Source organism: Ursus maritimus, unplaced genomic scaffold, assembly GCF_017311325.1.
Source record: "Ursus maritimus isolate PB19 unplaced genomic scaffold, ASM1731132v1 scaffold_7, whole genome shotgun sequence".
Lineage (NCBI taxonomy): Eukaryota > Metazoa > Chordata > Mammalia > Carnivora > Ursidae > Ursus > Ursus maritimus.
This window is the reverse complement of record NW_024426885.1, coordinates 36,417,138-36,437,836: the sequence shown is the minus strand read 5'-3', so window position 1 is coordinate 36,437,836 and position 20,699 is coordinate 36,417,138. Positions and strand designations below refer to the sequence as shown.

At 41.3% G+C, this 20,699-nt stretch overlaps 2 protein-coding genes across 10 annotated transcripts in view; one reads left to right on the top strand and one right to left on the bottom strand.

The window, feature by feature from the left end:
* LOC103667939 (zinc finger protein 883-like) overlaps window positions 1-9,190 on the bottom strand; it is a 39,487-nt gene extending 30,297 nt beyond the window's left edge. For 7 of the 9 annotated variants that reach the window (XR_005833164.1, XR_005833165.1, XR_005833166.1 and 4 more), the window contains exon 1: window positions 8,716-8,957. The gene's annotated coding sequence lies outside the window, so the exon portion shown is untranslated. Of the gene's footprint in view, window positions 1-8,715; window positions 8,958-9,132 lie in introns of those variants that run through there. The other 2 variants (XM_040624067.1, XR_569906.2) reach the window with 2 other exon arrangements.
* A 90-nt stretch (window positions 9,191-9,280) lies between these two features.
* IFIT5 (interferon induced protein with tetratricopeptide repeats 5) lies at window positions 9,281-19,405 on the top strand. The gene is made up of 2 exons (XM_040624082.1): window positions 9,281-9,437; window positions 16,346-19,405. The coding sequence occupies exons 1-2, from the start codon at window positions 9,433-9,435 to the stop codon at window positions 17,787-17,789; spliced, it is 1,449 nt and encodes a 482-aa protein (XP_040480016.1). The 5' UTR covers window positions 9,281-9,432; the 3' UTR covers window positions 17,790-19,405.
* The last annotated feature ends 1,294 nt before the right edge of the window (window positions 19,406-20,699 follow it).

Below are 20,699 nucleotides of genomic sequence, written 5' to 3'. Positions count from 1 at the left end.
TCCATTGTATGGATGTACCACAATTTATTTATCCCTTCACCTGCTAAAGAACATCCAGTTTTGCTTCCAATGTTGGCACCAGATAGCCAAGCCCCTGTGAGGAAATGGGTATCATCTAGCTCTGCACCGCTGGTTCTCTGAGTCTAGTCTGTCTCCAGATGGTATTTGCCTGGCTTTGGAAAAGTAAGGGACTAGATCTCACCTACAGGCCATTGAACAACTGATGACCTTCAGGAGGTACAACTACCAAACCACCTGAAACAAACTCATATTTGAGTGGACACTAAGGACATATACCAAATATTGGGTCCCTATTATAAAACTTCCTATTTCTAGAATATCAAGTTGGTGGTCAGCCGGCACTTTCACAGACATATATTCCTTCTCATCTGCTTTTGCAGGATTACTGTGACTTGACATACAGAGCTGGTTTGGTAGTCCCAGGTCAAAGCCTTCTGGAAGTCTTAGCATGTGCAGCCAGCATCACTGCACATTGTATGAGTAGCTTCAAACACCTCCCTTAGCAGAGCCAGGCCTGGGTCACAGCATACATTCTTGGGAGTATTCTCTGGGTGGAGAGCCAGCATGACTATGATTCTGCCAAATGTTTCAGCTAAAAGCTCAAGAGTTAACCGAAGGTTTTTTTTCTATACCTGTCGAAGAGATAAACATCCCTTCTTCTGTGCTTACAAGGCAACCAATGTCTACTGCATTTGAATAAATGCTTATGAATCTGTCTCTCCACTTAGATGGTAAGTCACTTGAGAAGAGGAAATTTGTCATATCCAGGTACCAAAAGAGAGCCTGCGTGTAACCAATGATCATTCATGGCTTGCTGACTTTTTTTTTTTTTTTTTTTTTTTCAATTTATTTGTCAGAGAGACAGAAAGAGAGCACAAGCAGGGGGAGCAGCAGGCAGAGGGAGAAGCAAGCTCCCCACTGAGCAAGGAACCTGAAGGACCCAGGGATCATGACCTGAGCCGAAGGCAGATGCTTAACTGACTGAGCCACCCAGGTGTCCCAGCTTGCTGACTTTTGGGGGAAAAAAAGGAGCTAGTAGCAATAAAGACTGCCTTGGAAATACCAACAACATGTTTGAACCACAGTCTTCCTAAACATCAAACGACTTCGCAGAGCTATGAAAATGATGTGAGTAGTGAAACTTGTGCTTTTCAGCCCAACTTAGAATTCTAAACGTCAATGCAATTAGAAAATATCTTCACCTCTTCTCATTTTTCTTAGTAGACTGGACTCCCCAAGTCCAAGATATTTCAGACAAATCTAAAACTGTTTGCCTCCTAGGATCCTGAGAATTTTTCCCATAGACATTATAGGAGTAGGCTATGCAATGTCTTGAGCCTAGTTCAATGTATAAATGTCCCTTAACATTTACATTGACAATTCCAAGTGAATGAATGCTTGACATGTAAAAATAAAACACAAAAATTCCATATATTCATTAAATTCCATGGGCGTCATCCAGAGATATAAATCATGGTAGGCCAAAGACAGCCATTAAGACACCCAAGATGGTATGAAAAGTACTATACCTTTCAGAGCAGAGTAGTTCATGATAGCTGAGTATTTTCTCTATGGATGTGATTGGCATGAATTTGCAAACATGAGTAATCTCTAAGTCAAACATCAGACACTGCGTATAGAGGTCAAAGCACTTTGACCCACATTCCTTTATCATATTATTATTATTATTAAGATGAACATGGGGACATCAACGCACAGAGAAATGAAGCTGTTGACTCAGAGACTCAAAGAAAGATGGGCATGTACCAGGAATGAGTCCCTATTCACACTTCTACAGCATTTAGAACTGACAGGGAGCCAGGAATTATTTTAAAAAGCACCTCTCAAACTTTTTTTTTTTTTAAGTAGGCTCCATGCTGGGCATGAACTCACAATATGGGGCTTGAACTCACGACCCTGAGATCAAGACCTGAGCTGAGATTGAGAGTCAGATGTTTAACCAACTGAGCCACCCAGGGACCCCTCAAACTTTAAGGTATGAACAAATCACCTGGACATCTTGTTAAAAGAAAAACTCGAATTCAGTAGGTCTGTGTCAGGGGCCTAAGATTCTGCATTTCTAATAAGCTTTAGTTGATGCTGATGCTGCTGGTCCACAGACCATACTGAGAAGCAAAACCAAGCACAGTGGTGTATGTTTGGGGTTTTTTTGTTTGTTTGTTTGTTTGTTTGTTTTTTTAAAGATTTATTTATCTATTCTACAAAGAGAGTGAGAGCCGGAGGTGGGGGGTGGGGGGGGGAGAGAGAGAATCTCAAACAGACACCTCCCTGATGCAGGGCTCGATCTCGCCACCCTGAGACCACGACCTGAGCCAAAACCAAGAGTCAGATACCTAACTGACCGTGTTACCCAGGCACCCCTAGTGCAGTGGTTTAAAATCATGATTACACAATAAAATTACTTTGGGGTTTCTTTCCTTAAGTAGTGATAATTCTGATGCCTGGGCCTCACTACCAGAGATTCACTGGACTAGAGATTAGCTCAGGTGTTAGTTTCTCTGTTTGGTTTGGTTTGGTTTGGTTTTTTGCTTGTTTTTAAAAATTCCCAAGGAATTTGCAGCCCTGGCTGCAAACCACTGTCCAAGGCTAACCCTTTTATTTAACTGATAAGGCAACTCATAAAGTTTGACTCATCTAGCTTGTCAGTCAAACACAGAACTGGTCCTAGACTTCTGATATTGGGCTCACAGTTCTCTGCTCAGGTTTCATTTCTTCAAGTCAAAATCCTGTTCATTCAAAATGAGTTTCCCTCTTTACTTTTCATTGTTCTTTCCTATTTGTAAATACAGACACACACATACACATAGCCACATTCACACACTATATTTGCTGTTTCCTCTCTCCTTAATGCTGCTGTCCTGTGAGTTCATGGGTCTGTTTATGCCAAAGACACAGTGGTCAAGATTCTGCATACCTAATCAGCTAAGTCAGAGCCCCACAGAACCAGGACTCCTGCCAAATTCATAGTGATCGCAAGATGAACACTTGCTCTGTTTCTCTGATAGTTACTAGGTGCCAATAGGGGAAGGGAATTAAGAGGTAAAAACCTTCAGTTATAAAGAAAATAAGTTATGGAGATATAAAGTACAGCATAGGGAATATAATCAATAATACTGTAATAACTTTGTATGGTGACAGATGGTATAGACTCACCATGGTGATTATTACATAATGTAGATAAACATTGAATCACTATGTTTACACGTGAAACTAATATGTCAACTATACTTCAACTAAAAAATATTTTATGTGCAATAATTTTATGTACAAAAATTCCAAAGCCACACTGCTGTTAGTGCATACAACACTTCTAACCTTTATTTCAGTATTTGCTTACATTTCCATCCCTTTATTTCAGAGTTAGGTTAGAGCTGCTGCCTAGCAGAAAATGTTTTCACCTGAAAGCTCTATTGATCTGCTAGAAATATCCCATCTGATACAGAACTAGGGGTCAGTGATCACCTTTCCAAAATCTCTTCTTCCCCACGTAGGTCAGTCTCTCCAAGGGAAGGGCTGGATGCCTGCTGCCCAAGAGGCTTTACCAGGCTCCATGTATGGGCATGTCCAGGGCTCCCTGACTTGGGTTCTAAGGTGGGAAGATCTAGATTGCCCTCGCCTGAGAATCACAGCAGAGCACCTGCCTCAGCAGCTGCAGAGAGACATGACATAATTCCTGAAATTATAATAGGGAAGGGCTTTCGCTGGAAGTTAGTACAGACTGCCCACTGCACAGATGGAGCGACTTGTCCTACAGAGTGATAGTAACATTCACAGTTACTGAATGCTCTTTGGTGAGACATGCTTTCCATGTGTTATTCCATTTCACTTCACCACAACCCCATGCGGAAAGATCTAGGAGTATCCTGATTTCATAGGTAAGAAATTTTGGCTTAGAAAGGTGAACCAGGGCACCTGGCTGGCTCAGTCAGAAGAGCATGCAATTCTTGATCTCGGGTTTGTGAGCTGGAGCCCCACGTTGGGTGTGGAGATTACTAAAAATAAATTAATTAATTAATTTAAAAAAAAAAAAAGATGAACTAACTTGCCGTGATTACACAGCCAGTAAGTGGCAAAGTCCAATATTGAAACCAGACAGTGTGATTCCAGGTGGTCTTTGCCACTGTGCCTTGTGTGCACAAAAGCAAATGAGGGTAAAATGTCTTAATATTTCTAATTGTGCCCAACCTGGGGAGGAGTGAAGGGAATATCAGGAAAAAAGGTCTCATTGGCCCCATATCTGGCAATAAGGATTGTTCTGTGGAGCTTTACCCTCTTGTACGACGCAGAGCACATAGCCCTATAGTAAGTGAGATGGTATATGTCTGAGGAATCCCCTACCATCAGGTAGTTCTGTCAAGGGAACAGCCCTAAGAGGTTCTTTTTAATGCTTTAGCTTTGCTTACCTCCAGACAGAACAAGGTTTGTCTAATAACCACGCTCCCTTTTAAGTGGACTTAGGCTCCCATAGTGGGCCAGCCCGGCCATGGTCCCCTTTCCTTTGTCCCCGTAGGTAGTTCTACTCTCCATGTCTATGCTCCCATTTTGCTTAGAGAGTTTTACTACCTACTTCTATAATTACAGTATACTTAGGGAGTGGGATTCTTGTTATTCAGGTAATCTTCATTTGTTGGATTTGGAAATAAACACACGGATCTAAATTATTTTATGGTCACAAGATGTCAGGAGGGCCAGCACATTCTTCTAGGAACTAGGAATTGGCAGATGTGGTCTATCTCAAATTAACTGAGGTAATTAACTTCGGTGAAGAAGGTAGACATTTCCCCCAAACCTCATGCAGCTTATAACCCAGTGAAAAAACAGTAACATAGTCAATTAAAGGTCAGTTTTCTCCATAAAGAAGTTTGAAATTTAATTTGTCAAACTGTTCCAACCCTTCTCTTGTTTTATGCCATTTGGTTGGAAGCACTGTGAATTCAGTCATTTGCTGGTATTGATCAAGAAACATGAAAAGGTTGCTATATGATCTGAGAGACCATCTGTAGCAATCACCTTTGATGATGACATTAAAAGACATTGCACACCATCTAATATTTTTAAAAGGAAAAAAATAAGGAAATAATGTTACTGTTTTTTCATTTTTGTATTTGTTTTGGGGAAGGATGTATTAATTTCCTATTGTGGCTGTAACTACCATAAACTTGGTAGTCTAAAACCATACAAATTTATCATCTCACAGTTCTGGAGATCAGAAGTCTGAAATGGGTTTCACTGGACTAAAATCAAGATGCTGGCAGAGCCACATTGCCTCCAGAGGCTCTAGGGGACAGTCTTTTTTGTACCTTTTCTGGTTTCTAGATATTCCCTACATTCCCTGGTAGGGACCCCTAATCTACAAGATTACAAAGTCCCAAGGAATTCACAGAAATATCTGGTATGGTTTTGGATTTCTACTGAAATTCTACAGAAATTGCAGGGAAGCAAACTTTATATCATTGAGGGCAGGCATCAGAGTCAGGTAGAAGCCATCTTCCCAAATTCCTTATCACTAAAACAAGAGATTTATTAGATTTAACGAGAATGATATTTGAAAGTGCGTGTGTTTGGGGGAAGCATACTGTGTGGTGCTACAACGAGTTTAACCACTGACAATTCTCCCAGAGTGAGAAATATTAAAGGTAAATAATCGTTGGGTAATTAGTCAATTCTTTATCTGGCAACTCTTCGCAGGTATTGCTATACATCATTTGCACCCAGAAAGCAGAGTTCATTGACGCAAAATAAATCCCTGGATTATGTGATGTGTCTGTGTGTTTGACCCAATACCATCTCTCTATCTCATCCCTCCCTACTCTGGGAGAGATGTCTGCACTTCTCAGGGCTCAGTAATGCTAAAGTATGGGACAACCTGGAAGTTTGCAGAGAACAACAAGCAGAAAATCTAGGAAAACAAATGCTTCTTAGTATTGAAAATGCTACCACCAGAGGTGCCTGGATGGCTTAGTCAGTTAAATGTCCAACTCTCGATTTTGGCTTGGGTCATGGTCTTGGGGTCATGGGATCCAGCACCGCGTTGGGCTCCATGCTCAGAGTGGGGTGTGCTTGGGATTCTCTCTCCCTCTGCCCCTCCCCCCACTCACTAAATAAATAAATAAAATCTTAAAAAAAAAAAAAAAAGAAAAGATAATGCTATTGCCAGGCTTACACACGAATATCTCCAGGCATTAACAAGTAGTCTCTTTAAACTGATAGCTGGACTCCATGAGCTTGTTACTCTCATGCAAAGACTGACAGAACCTCATTGATGTCTTTATTCACCTCCACTCAAGAATTTCTCCAAGTGCCCGGGGGTGTCTCTCATGTACCCCTAAATCAGGCCAAGCCACAGTGCCTGTGCCATTCACTATTGTTAAGTACTCCAGCCCAGGTCTTTGCTAATTGCGGTCTACACACTACTGCAGGCCCCAGCTCTTTGGGGATCACCCTAGCCACCAATATCTCCATTCCTATGATGCTGTGAGAGCTGGAACTGCATTGGGACTAAGGGCCCCTACCTGTAGCCTGCCCAGCTTGAATGACTCACCCTCAGTCTGATTCCACAGCTCTGTAGCTTGTCCCCAGCCAGGCCAAATGTGACACAGCCACCTCCACTCTGGGGTCCATGCTAAAGGAAGTAGACCTTCTGGAACCCTCCCCTTAATATCTACCCTTTCACACAGGTCTCCTCCTGAACTCCAGTACCATCCCCAACTGCCCTTTATCTGTATTCAATCATTCCTTTCCCACCTGAAGTCCACCTCCCATGTCTTTCAGGCTGTGCTCTGAAGACTAATTCAAATAGGTATAGACATGAGGGTATTATTTATAGCAGTGATTCTTGGGGGAGGGGCATAACAGGGGTGAGGATTTGGGGCCTTGGAGCAAAAAAAAAAAAAAAGTTGCTTTTGCCAACTTATATTTTTTTTTGGTCACAACTGCAGGGTGCTGCTGACATCTAGCGGTTATAAATAAAGATGCTTCTTAAACATCACTAGACAGCATCCCACGACAAAGAATTATCCAGCCCAAATGTCAATAGTTGCCAAGGTTGAGAAACTCTGCCTTACGTCTATTTCTTAGAGGAGCTGCTACTGAAGTTTCGGTTTCTCAAGCAGATTTTAGATCAGTTGCCATGTTTCACTTTCTATCTTTTTTCTCGCTTTGCTGTGTTTTACATCTTGATAAGAATAAATTCAAGGGGCGCCTGGGAGGCTCAGTCGTTAAGCGTCTGCCTTCGGCTCAGGTCATGATCCCAGGGTCCTGGGATTGAGCCCCACATTGGGCTCCCGCTTGGCAGAAAGCCTGCTTATCCCTCTCCCTCTGCCTGCCACTCTCCCTGCTTGTGCACTCTCTCACTCTCTCTCCCTCTCTCTGTCAAATAAATAAAATATTTTTTAAAAAGAATAAATTCAAAAGACAATGCACTAATGATTTTCCCCAGAATGCAGCCAATCCAACTTTCTGTGAAAAGAAAGACTGATATACAAATTCCATCTAATAATTTTGACATGTTCAACCCCCACTTACCAGGTGTTCATTTCCTCAATCCCGAAAATGTATATTATTCAAATTTTTTACAGATGGTTTTTGTTTTCTGAATTTGAATTCTTAACAATATAAACAGATAACCAGGATTTCTTTTTCCTTTGATGTTTGCCTCTGATTGCTTAGTTGCTATCTATTTAAACCTTAATAAGCAAAGACAATTTCTTGGCTAAGAAAAAGGAAGGGAAAGAAGTAAGAACAAGGAAGAAAAACACAACCAACACACTGAAAATTTTTTCAAACACTGGAGCACCATCCAATTTTTTAAATCCTTAGTAAGGAGGAAATTCTGGGTTTATTTTTCTACCCATACTCAACCATTCAGTACCTTTTCTAAAATGTGGCTTCCCACTTCAGAAAAACATTGCAATAGCCTTTAGGCCCACCACATTACCGCTCAGATCTCAATTCTTAAGACTTTTTCCCTGCTTTTCCCATTCCAACCACACCATCCATGCATGCCAAGTCTGCTCCACCTCTAAGGGTTTGCCCTTACTGCTTCCCATGCCTGGAAATTTCTTCCCTAGCTCCATATCTACAGTGCTCACTCCTTCACCCACTTCAGATCTTTGCTCAGTTGCCACTTTCTCAGTGAAACTAGTTATTCAGCTATTACCAACAGATTTATATTATCAAAAAAAACCCTGCACTTCAAACCTCTCTATGCTTTTTCTCCATAGCACAACTGCTATATAATGTTTCACTTGTTCTTTATTATTTTTATATCCCAACTAGAAGATAACTCCATAAAAGTAGGTCCTCTGTGTTTTCATCACTACTATATTGACAGTGCCTTGAACAATGTCTGGTTCTTAGCAGTTGTCCAATATAATTTGTTGAATGAATGAATGAATGAATTCAAGGGGAACAAAAATCTTGGTTTATTGGTATCTGGCATTTTCTGCTTAGGTTCCCAGTACCATCCCCATCCTTACTAGAACCTTATTACGGTGTGTATGGTTGGCAAGGGTAGACAAGCACTCTCACACAATCGTGGGTGGAAGTGTATAAACCTCTTTTCAAAGCTATTCGGCAATACTTATCAACTTTTAAAATGTATATACATTTTGACCCCAAAATTTCCTTAAATTTACCCAACGGAAATAATGGCACGGGTGTAGAGCACTGTACCTGTTTTTTCAATGAAGACGAGAAGCAAGGACTTCGGTTTCAGCTTAGGATGCAGAAAGCTGGAAAGAGCATCGCTGCCACCGTTAAAACAAAAATAACGCTGAACAATCTCTCCTGTCGTTTTATTTAAAAATAAATAAAGGAGGTTGCTCGAGTGCCACGCAGGCTTAGCGAGACAGGTGAGGGCTCAGGCCAAAGTCCAGAGGGCCAGCTGCAAATTTCACAAGAGAACCACCCGGAGCTTGGTAAACGTGCTCTCCCCCTCCACCTCGCCCCTCATCCCCCCTATCCCTCCACCCCCCCATCTCCCCCTATCCCACCACCCCGCCCCCCATCCCCCCTATCCGTCCACCCCGCCCCCCATTCCCCCCCATCCCTCCACCCCTCCAGGGCTTCTCAGCCGGGCCGGGGCCCCACTCAGCTCTTGCAGAAGTTTCCGTTTCCTGGAGCTGGGCTCCGCCTAGTCCGAGATCAGATTCACTTTCCAGTTTCCTTTTCCCGCTCTGGTCCTGCGTTTAACAAAGCCAACGCCTGGGCAGTGACCTCGCGCCGCAGACGCCCCGCGGGAAGCGCCCACCGCCCACCCGCACTCCTCGCGCACGCGCACACGCCCGCCCGCGCGCGCGCCCCGCCGCTCCGCAGGCCGGGATCCCAGTCCTGAGGAGAAAGCTCGAGGGGACTGCCGCCTCCCGGGGCTGCCCGCAGCGCCCAGCCACCATGAGGTAAGGGCTTCCCCCGCTTCTGCCCCTAGACCGCGGAGGCCTTTGTTTCAAGCCGATGTTTTTCTTTTATTCCGTTGCCAGTACGACGCCGCGGCCCTTCATGGGGCCGAGCCCCTCGCGCCCGGCCGCCGGGCGTCGGGTTTGGGGCGCTCCTCGAGAGCCCTGCCCAGATCCCGGGCATCTGGAGTCGGGCCTGGCGGGGAGGGTGGCCGAGCGCGCGCTTCCCCGGAGCCCCGACCCTCTCGGGCTTCGGTGGTCGGGACTGTCCGGCCGCGGGGCCAGGCGACGCGACCCGGGAGCCTGCCCGCTCCCTGCGGCTCTTCTCGGCGGCGGCGGCGACCGTGCTTGGTTGGCGGCCGCCCCCGGGGCCATTCCGGGCGGCTTCTACGTGGCACGGGTCTCCTGACGCTCGTCGCCTTCCTCCCCTTACCGGACGCCAGCTGCCATTCCCCCGATGTGGGCAGACACGATGTGGCCGCAGCCCTCCAGTTGTCACCGAGGTCGGCTCCTGCCATTTTGCCTTTCTGATTTCTGGGTCTGAGTTCTTCCCTTCTGTGAGCGGCCTTTGTACCGCGTCCAGATTCTTAACTGTTCCGCCCAATCCGCTATTTTGGTGCGGGGGGGTGTCCTCTTCTGTCTCCTTTACTGCCTTGTGGTAGTGGGGTCCTTTTCTCACCCGCTTTGTGTCCCCAGGGGCCGGCACCCTGCCCCGTGCGTGATGAGCGAACCGTCCGCAGTTAGTGAGTGAGGGATGAGAGGATAAGATAGCTCCTGAGGCAGATAACCCTTTCTTCTCAACCCTGTCTGAACACCTACTGGTGGGGTGACCCAAAGCAAAGTTGTTTAAACTTCGTGAGTCTGTTTCTCATCTATACAAATTAATGACCTCCAAATCTTAGGACTGTGGGGTTAGTTGATTGCTTAGTACGTAATATTTGCAAATGTTTTTAGGTAAAAAAGAAATTTAGTAAGTGCTTCACTTCTAACATCTGTAAGAAGGGAAGAAGGTATCAGGAAGGTGCCTGAAGAAATGAGGAAGAAAAGGGGGGCGCACTGTATGGTATGCAGGATGGGCTGGAAGAGCGGTGGACCCCACTTGGGGACTGTCTCCCAAGGACAGTGAAAGACTGCTCCTTCCTGGCAAAAACCCCCAAATTTCCTAAAGATAAATGTTGCCTCTTCAGACACAATAGCCTTTCTCTGCCAGCTTCACAGAGACAGAGTTTACAAATTAAGCAAAGTTTAAAAAGTAAAACTTCTCATGGCATCCAGTTGTGCATAAATTCCACAGAATCTGGGCAAGGCACTTCAGTGACTGACTGAATATCCCTTTGAGGTCTCAAAACCACAGTCAAACTACCTGAGGCAGCCCTACTCATTGTCCTTGAGCTGGGCTGGTGTAACTTTCACAACAGAAACAGATGTTCATTTTACTCTATGGATGGGCAGGGGTCTGGTAAGCCCATTTGCCATGGATCTGAGCAGGCTGTTAAGGGGATGTCTTGCCCATGATGTTGGTGCAGTTACACTGGAGAAAGGAACAACTACCAAGGGACAGTCATACCAGGTTTCCCAGTCAGGACCATGGGAAACAGTCCAAAACTTACTTTCAAAATCCAAACATGAAGCCAGACAGAGTATGCCAAAATATAAAGACAAGTGGGATAGGGAAAACTGAAATGGAAGAAAGTTTGGAGCCATGAGCAGGCAGTGAAAAACTAGTAAGAATTCCCTCATCCGGTATCCAGATACTTTTTATGCTAAGCCTATATCTCTGGGCTGGACGTGCCAGAAACTGCCAGTATACAATTGTATTCATTCAACAAATATTTATTTATTGGTCTTCTATTAACTGCCTGGAATAATTGGTTCCAGGGACACAGTGCTAGGGACACAGTGGTGAAAAATATATAATCAAAACAAGGTCTCTATTCTTATGGGTTACATTTAAATGGGGGAAATAGAAAAACAATAGATAATTGAGTAAATAACACAATTCAGAAATCGTTAAGAGCTACAAGGAAAATAAAATAATGTAATGGCCTAAGAGAGTGACCTAGAATGGAGGGGGCTATTTTAGATATTTCTGCTGAGTAGCCTCCTGGGTAGAGAACGTTGAGTTACAAGAAAGAGCTAGTCATGGAAAGATTTAGGAGCAGAACATTCTAAGAGTAAAAACAACAGGTATAAAAGTCCTTGAAGTTGATATGTTCAAGATAGGAAAATTAATATGTCCAAAACACAGTGAATGAAGACGAGAGTAGGAGGAGAAAAGGTTGGACAGATAGATAAGGCCAAGTCCTTTAAGGACTTGCAGGACATGGCAAGGGCTGGATTAATACCTAAGGGTGTTGGGAAGCCATTGGGAGATTTAAGCAGGAGACTGACATCATCTGGTTTACATTTTCAAAAGTTTAGTAGGATTCTGAGGGGATCAAGAGCCAAAGCTGGGAGACCAGATTTTTGCCCCAGCTCAAAGGAAGGGTAATTGTCGTTTAGACTAGTAAAACAGGAGTAGAAATGGAGGAAAGTGGATGGGCTTGAGATTTATCTGGGTGTTAGATTTAACAGGACTTCCAATTGGATTGGATGAGAGGTTGAGAGAAGAAGAGGAATCACATTACTCCTGGATTATTTGGCCTGTGGAACTAAGAGGTGCCAAAAACGATTGAGGTAGGAACAAGCTCAAGGAATCCAGATTTCTGGATTGCATATGTTTATTTGAGATGCCAGTTGAACTTCTAACTGAAGGTGTGAACTAAAAATTCACTAAGTCTGGAATTCAGGGGAGAGATCAGAGATTAGATCAGAGATTAGGTTATAAATAGGAAATGTTTTTATTTTTTCAATCATTACTACTAATTGTGCAGTTAATTCAGTTCTGTAACTCTTCTGTCACTTTTGGCTATTAGGACAGCCCCTTTCCAGTTCCTAAAGACTCTGATTCATTTTAAAACCTCAATCTAATATTTGACTTAAAGCACTCTTTTCCTCCTTCCCAACTCCCACCAAATATTGATGTAAGTGCTATACAGAAAGGGAAATGTGATAGACTAGACTTTAGGATGACTGGCAAGGTGGGGTACACCCCTTTGAAGAGCTGATATTTGAGCCAAGACCAGAATTGTGAGAATAAGTAAGCCCTGGAACTCTCTTAGGAAGAGTTCACACAATGAGGGAATAAAAAGCCCATGCAGATGCCCTGAAGTAGATACATACTTGGCAGAAGAAATAGCAAATTTTTTTAAAGGCCTGTATGGCTGGAGTGCAGGGAGTGAAATGAAAGTTGTACAAAATGAGGCTAGCGAAGTAGAGGTGGGCTGGATGACAAAGGGGATAGCAACCATGGTTAGGAGTTTGAGGCTGGAGATAAAGATTTTAATATTAACAATGTATAGCTTTACTTCAGCTTCATGTTCCATCTTTCTTGCAGTTATCCCCACCTCTCTCCCACAAACATCATTTTCTCCCTTACTACTGGATCATTCCTATTGGCATATCATTAAATTATTAAAAATATCATGATTAAAAATTATTTTGACATTTCCCCCTGCCTACTTCCAGATATAGCTCTATTTCGCTATTTCCTTCTTAGTACAATTCCTTGAAAAAGTGGCCTCTATTCCCCATATCCACTTCTGTACCTCACATTATCCCCTCAACCCATTCCAGATTTTATTTATTTACTTGAGAGAGAGAGAAATAGAGCGGGGGGGGGCGGGGTATGAGCAGAGGAAGAGGGAGAAGCAGACTCCCCACTGAACAGGGAGCCCAATGCAGAACTCCATCCTGGGACCCCAAGATCATGATCCGAGCCAAAGGCAGACGCTTAATCTACAGAGCCCCCCAGGCACTCTCCAGTCATGTTTTCATCCCTACAGCTTTACTCCTGCCGAAACACTTATCTCTTCTCTGTCCTCAATTATCCAATCTCTTAGAATCATTTTACACATTGAATATTCATCTCTCTTTCTTAAACATTTTCTTTCTCAGGCTTCCACTGATACCAGATTTCTTAGTTTTCCAGGCCCTCACGGATTGTTCTTTCTTTGCCTCCTTTCCTGGTCCTTCTAGTCTACTTGACTTGGAGTGCCTTACAGCTTATTTTTTGACCTTCTTCTCTGTCTATGCTCACTCCTTAGGTAATTTCATTCTAGATCTTGTGGTTTTAAAGTCCATCTGCATGTCGATGACTCCTGATTTTATATCCTTAGTTCTGACTTCACTCCTCCTCATTCCCAGTATTCCATTCATTAATACCCAACTTCTACTTGGCATCTTCACTTGAATGTGTAATAGACATCTCAAAATTAACATTTCCAAATAGTCCTCTTGATTTATCCATTCACTTCCTCAAGTCAGAAGCATAGGAATCATCCTGGATTCTCTCTTTTCCTTCTGGCCCTCCCCACGCCCAGTCCATTAGAAAGACCTGTCAGCTCTGCCTCAAATATAACCAATCCAGTTCTCACCAACCCTCCATTACAACCACAGTGTAAACTTGCATCATCTCTCCTTGCATTTCCTCGACAGCAGCTTTCATGTCTCTTTTAGGGAGATTTGCTCTGGCCATGCTCTTTATATTTTAACCACCTCTCAAACCCCCTGCCAACTTCCCATTTTTTTCTCCTTTTCTGCTTTATTTTTTTCTGTATCACCATTTCACATACTCTATATTTTCATTTTTTTAAAAATCTTTTCTTGGCACACCCCACTGCCCTATTAGAATATAAGCTACATGAAGTCAGGGTGTTTTTTCTCTTTTGTTCATTGCTGTATCCCAGCACCTAGAACAGTGCCCTCTACATTGTACCTCTCAGTAAATCTTGGTTGAACAAATAGCTTCCCTGTCAGTTTCCCAACTTCCTCTCTTGACCCTCGATTGTCCATTCTCCTCACAGCAGCCAGAGGGATTTTTTAAAACTTACACCAAACATTATCATTTTCCTACTTAAAAAGTTTCCCCCAGTGATTTCCCATTGCAATTAGGGTAAAATTTATGTTCCTTATTATGGATTACCGAACCCTGCATCATCTGTCCCTGCCTACAACTATACTTCATCTTCTGCTATTCCTCTTTACTATGCTTCAGCCACACTTTTCTCCCTTCTGTCCCCTGAACACACCAAGTTTGTTCTCATATCAGGGTCTTTGCACTTGCTGGTCCTTCAGCCCAACCCAGGGTTCCTCAGTCTCAACATTATTGACATTTCAGGCTGTTAATTCATTGTTTTGGGGACTGACCTGTGCATTGTAGGGTATTTAGCAGCATCCCTGGCCTTGCCCAGTAGATGCTAGTAGCATTCCTCCAGTGGTGACAGCCAAAATTATCTCCACATATTACCAGATATTCCCTAGGGGGCAAAGGCACCCTGGATGAGAAGCAGTGACTTAGACCATTCTGCCCTCAGATCTTTTATGATTGCTTCTATTTCATTGTTGAGATCTTACTTCAACTGTCCCTTTCTACAGAAGTTTATTTTTCTTCCTATGCTCTGCTTTCCTCTAAATTAGATTCTTCTCAGGCAGGCAGACTCTCCCTGAGTTGGAAAGATGGCACCAGCAAACCCAAGCTTATACTCTACCAACTTAAAATTTTTAGAAGGAAGGAAGATAGTTTCATCAAAGTCCCATTTCAGCAAAAATATATTTTAATTGGACTATCTCTGAATAAATCACTGGGACCAGGCAATGGCTAGAATATCACGTGCACTTCCCAGACTAAAATGGTAGACAGTCCATTTCAAATCACACGGACTGAGAGTAGAGGGAGAGGATGTTCCAGAAATGGAAACCAAAAGAAGGGGTCCTCACCAAGTAAAAACCACAGATGTCTACAGCACTGGACTATGTACACTTCCTGGGTGGGTCACTTCCATGGAACTTTATGCTGAATTGTAATTGTTTACTTATAAGCTCTGTAGAAGCAGGGCTGTGGCTTGTTCAGTTACATACCCAGGGTTATTTAGAAGATCTTGCACATAAAATGGTCTCAGTAATGAATAAATATTTCCTTGCCCTTCCTTCCCCCTTTATCTTCCTAGTTTCAGAGATAGTGTTTCCAATGTGTCCTGCAGAGATTACACTGCGCCTTGCACAAAGGGAGCTCAACAAATATTTGTGAAGTGAATTTTAAGAGCAATGATAAGGTAATAAGAGGTATTAGCTATTGTTGCCCACAACCCCAGAGGTCAGAAGGATGTGGCACTTATATGAAATCTGTTAAGCTTACTAAATTTCCTTGTGCCTTTCCCCCATCTTTCTGGAAATCTGTTACTCTCCTTTTATCTATCTCAAACTTAATGCTTTTCCCTATCTCTTGGTATACCAGTTACTATCCATTTCTGTGCCTTTTCTGTCTGTGGGGTTTCCTTCTTTCCTTTCTTCCTCCTCTCTTCCTTCCTCCCTCTTTCCCTTCCTTTCTTCCTCTGCAAAAATGATATATTGGTGTAGCTTCTGTGTCCCCTTCAGTGTACTCCTTTTTCTTATTTCTCACCCCTTCTCCCCCTTCCTACTCATAATGTAGAAATGGAATTTTTATATTAATTATTGACTGTGTATATATTTATTATTATTAATTTTCAAGGCAAGTAAATAAAACATTTTAAATTCCCCTCTGTAAAAATTGGAGGTACTCGTGGGTTAGTGACTGCCAAAAGGAAATAGATATCCTGTGACATAGAGAACCCTGTCATCTCTCCAGAACTGCTTTTGCAATAAATTATGAGAATATTTCTAGAATTTAACTCTACACCAAGGAAACCAGTATAAAGATATAGGGGACTAGTGCTTGAACTGTAAGATCAAAAAAAGGTAGAATTGTTGTTAAACAAAAAACAGTATTTAAGTTTAAAGATTGATTATTTTCTTCATTTCTTGAAAATTAAAAGGGATTTTATCTTTGACAGTGAAATTCCTAAGGACTCCTTGAAGGCCATTCTGTTGGAGTTAGAATGTCACTTTACATGGAATTTACTTAAGGAAGACATTGATCTGTTTGATGTGGAAGATACAATTGGGCAACAGCTTGAATTTCTTACCACAAAATCCAGACTCACTCTTTATAACCTGTTGGCCTATGTGAAACACCTAAAAGGCCAAAATAAAGATGCTCTAGAGTGCCTGGAACAAGCGGAAGAAATAATCCGGCAAGAACACTCAGACAAAGAGGAAATACGAAGTCTGGTCACTTGGGGAAACTATGCGTGGGTATATTACCACATGGACCAGCTCAAAGAATCTCAGAAGTATGTAGACAAGATAGGGAACGTTTGCAAGAAATTGTCCAGTCCTTCTAAGTACAAGTTGGAGCGTCCTGAGATTGACTGTGAAAAAGGATGGGCACTCTTGAAATTTGGAGGAAAGTATTACCAAAAGGCTAAAGCGGCTTTTGAGAAGGCTTTGGAAGCCGAACCTGACAATCCAGAATTTAACATCGGCTATGCCATCACAGTGTATCGGCTGGATGATTCTGACAGGGAAGGGTCTATAAAGAGCTTTTCCCTGGGCCCTCTGAGGAAAGCTGTTACCCTGAACCCAGATAACTCCTACATTAAGGTTTTTCTGGCACTAAAGCTTCAAGATGTGCATGCAGAAGCTGAAGGGGAAAGGTATATTGAAGAAATCCTGGACCAGATATCATCCCAACCATATGTCCTTCGTTATGCAGCCAAATTCTACAGGAGAAAAAATTCCTGGGACAAAGCTCTGGAACTTTTGAAAAAGGCCTTGGAGGTGACACCAACCTCTTCTTTCCTGCATCACCAGATGGGACTTTGCTATAGGGCACAAATGATCCAGATCAAGAAGGCCACACGCAACAGACCTAAAGGAAAGGATAAACTGAAAGTTGATGAGCTGATTACATCTGCTATATTTCACTTCAAAGCAGCTGTGGAAAAGGATTCTATGTTTGCATTTGCCTACACGGATCTGGCCAACATGTATGCTGAGGGAGGCCAGTATAGCAATGCTGAAGACGTTTTCCAGAGAGCCCTTCGTCTGGAGAACATAACTGATGATCACAAACATCAGATCCACTATCACTATGGCCGCTTTCAAGAATTTCACCGGAAATCAGAAAGTACTGCTATCCACCATTATTTAGAAGCCTTAAAGGTCAAAGACCGGTCATCCCTACGCACCAAATTGACAAGTGCTCTGAAAAAATTGGCTATCAAGAGACTCAGTCACAATGCTTCAGATGTGCAGAGTTTAAGTGCCCTAGGGTTTGTTTACAAGCTGGAAGGAGAGAAGAGGCAAGCTGCTGAGTACTATGAGAGGGCCCAAAAGGTAGATCCAGAAAATGAAGAATTCCTTACTGCTCTCTGTGAGCTTCGACTTTCTATTTAAATACATACGTTAGGAAATTAGTTCTAAGTTTTTCTCTCCATTTGGGTCATTATATTTTTTTGTTTGTTATTTTAATCCGTTGTTCGTTATAGAGCCAATTTTTTTGAGTGGTTATGTACCAAGCATCATGCTAAATATTTTATATATACGTAATGATGGCTGTTTTGCTGTTTTCTTTTTTTTTTAAATTAAACTAATATAATCCATTGAGAAACAGAAACAGTTCAGCTATTGTAACTTTTAAAAATGGTATGGCCATTATGACTTTATACCCTTTATCTCTGTTATTTATAATAATTTTTGATTAAATTTTGTCAAATTTTCCATATTACTTACACAGTGAGTATAATTCTGCATAAACCCTGACACCTAGGTCAGGAATACTCTTTCGGAAGTGCAGAATTATATTAGTTAAGCTCTTAACTATGTAGCTTGCAAAAGATGGACCATTCCAGTAACAGATGTTCTGACTTTGATGAGAATATTTAACCATCAACCTGATAGTCACCTAAAGAATCCTCTTTGTTGAAAGAAAAAAGTTCATAATAATAAAAAGCTTGTCATCTGTGGTGACTTCAATAAAAGGAGAAAAAACTAGAATAGGAAAAAAAAAAAAAAGATTTCTTCAAATACAGAACTTAAGGGACCCATGAGAAATCACAAGTATTATTTCCCAAAATGTTCAGTAAGTCGCTAGAAATAGTTGTGAGGGAAAAAATGAATAATGGAAAATCAGGTCTCACGTTTCTCTGGTTCTTTTAACAAGAAGAATGAACCTAAACTAATCTAGATCAAATTAATTTTATTCCTTCCCTTTAAAATTCCAGTGTGTTTAGGTTAAACTCATTGAAATAGAAAGCAGGCCAATTGAGAAATTGGGAGAAATGATAAACAAATGGGTAAAATAAATGTCCTTAACCTACATCCCTAGATTACCAAGATTTCTGTGATTTGCTTTTAGGTCTAGACTGGATTGTTCTCATACTCCCAATCTCTGGCCTTTGGTTGGTTAACTGTTTTAGTATTCCAGAGTTACTTCTGTGAAGCTTTTTCTTTTGTCTGAAGTTTTCAGATTGACATGTTTTCCTATAGATCCTACAGGAATAGTTAAGCCTTGCTTTCAATTTTGATATCCATCTCGAAGGGTCACTGTTTAAGGGCTCTTATCCCAGGGGACATTTTTAATTGGGATGTTGCTAAAAGTCGTTTCTCTAATGTTTCTTTGATTATAGACTACACAATTATATTTACCACCACAGTATTAGTGGAAAAGTGTGCCATGTGATTTAATTCTTCATACCTCTAATGTAGCTCTTAAAACTACTGTATACATGTTTGTGTGTTTTTTACTTTTTGTTACTGTTTAAAAATTTTTTTTCTATTGTGGTTGTGATTATAAAAGTAATGAATTCTCATTGTAAAATTTCAAACATAACAGAAGCATATGAGTTTAAAAGTAAGAGCATCCCCCTCACCCTTCCCTAATTCTATACCCTCATGGTAACTTGTTAACAATTTAGTATGTATCCTTCTAGATATTTTTTCTATGCATATTCAAACATACATCCATACTGCAATGTATTTCATAAATTAAATTTTTAAAAATGTTTGTTTTACTTAAGTCCCTGCTGTTTTTGTTTATTTTGCTCATTTCATTTGTTTATTCAAGAAGGAAGAATAGGGAAGGGAATGATTTTTACTTAAGTATTTCAGAAATTCAGGACTGAAGTCCTTACCTATCAGTAGAAACATTTGTCACATTTTGCGGCAAATTCTTTTCCCCTGTTGGGAATAATGTTATAATTGAGGTTGTGTTCCCAAGTAGGAAATTCACACACAATATAATACAGTTATGATATCAAAATAATAATATAGCTATAAGCCTCTATTTAAATATTTAGACTTTAAAGTCTATTAAGTGACTTTAAAATTCACTAGATATTATAACATACCAATATATAAGAAAGTATAAAATCAGCATATGAAAATACAACTCTATAAAATACTGAACTAAAATTAGTTTGTTTATAATAACTGTAAGTTTTGTCAATAATTGGGCTTGTCTTCCTAAAATTTAAAACTATTTAGAGATAATTTCATAGAGCCTTGGGTTTAAAAAAAGACCTCAGAGTTCGTTCACCTTTATCAATTAACCATTTAGAGCTTGAATTATTCTCCTAAATGATAATTTCATCTTCAGATATTCCTTATTCTTAGAAATTTGTTCCTTCCATTTAACTGAAGACTTTTGGCCTGAAGTTTACACATATTGGGCTGTCTTTAGGGACCTGAAAGATCTAATTCTTTTGAGAGGTGATATTTTGTATCAGAACTCTTAGTTGCAAATGGCAGAAAACCCAGTTCAAACTGACCTAAGCAAAAATGAGAATGTAACGGCTGTTGTAATTTAATAGTCCAGATGCAGTACTAGTTTCAGATAAATTTAAAGGGATAAGTGAGTCACCAAATATATATCAATGGCTATTATTGTTAATCAAGTGATACTGAGTAGCCAAAAACTAAATGTCTACTATACATGTCTTAAAAGTATTTGAAGAAAATTGCTCTATGTCCCCTAAAAATTCTTTTAAGTTAAATATGCTATTTTCTTTCACCCCATCCCCATCTCCATCGTGGTCAATTTTAGTTCTCTCCAAAGTGTCTTTGTCCTTTGCTAGTAGTTTGTGCTGAGAGGTTAACTTAATACCCAAAGTGAAGTTTTAGGACTATGGTAGAATGATCCTTCTTTTTTCTATAAACTATACTTCTATTAATATAGCCCAAATCAAAATTTCTCCTTGGTATCTACCCATGTGTTGGTTTTTCCACACATGCCATTTTAAGGCGTGTTTTCCACATTCTATACCTGAGCATTTAGCTTTTTAAAGTGTTTTATGTCACTTGGTAGCA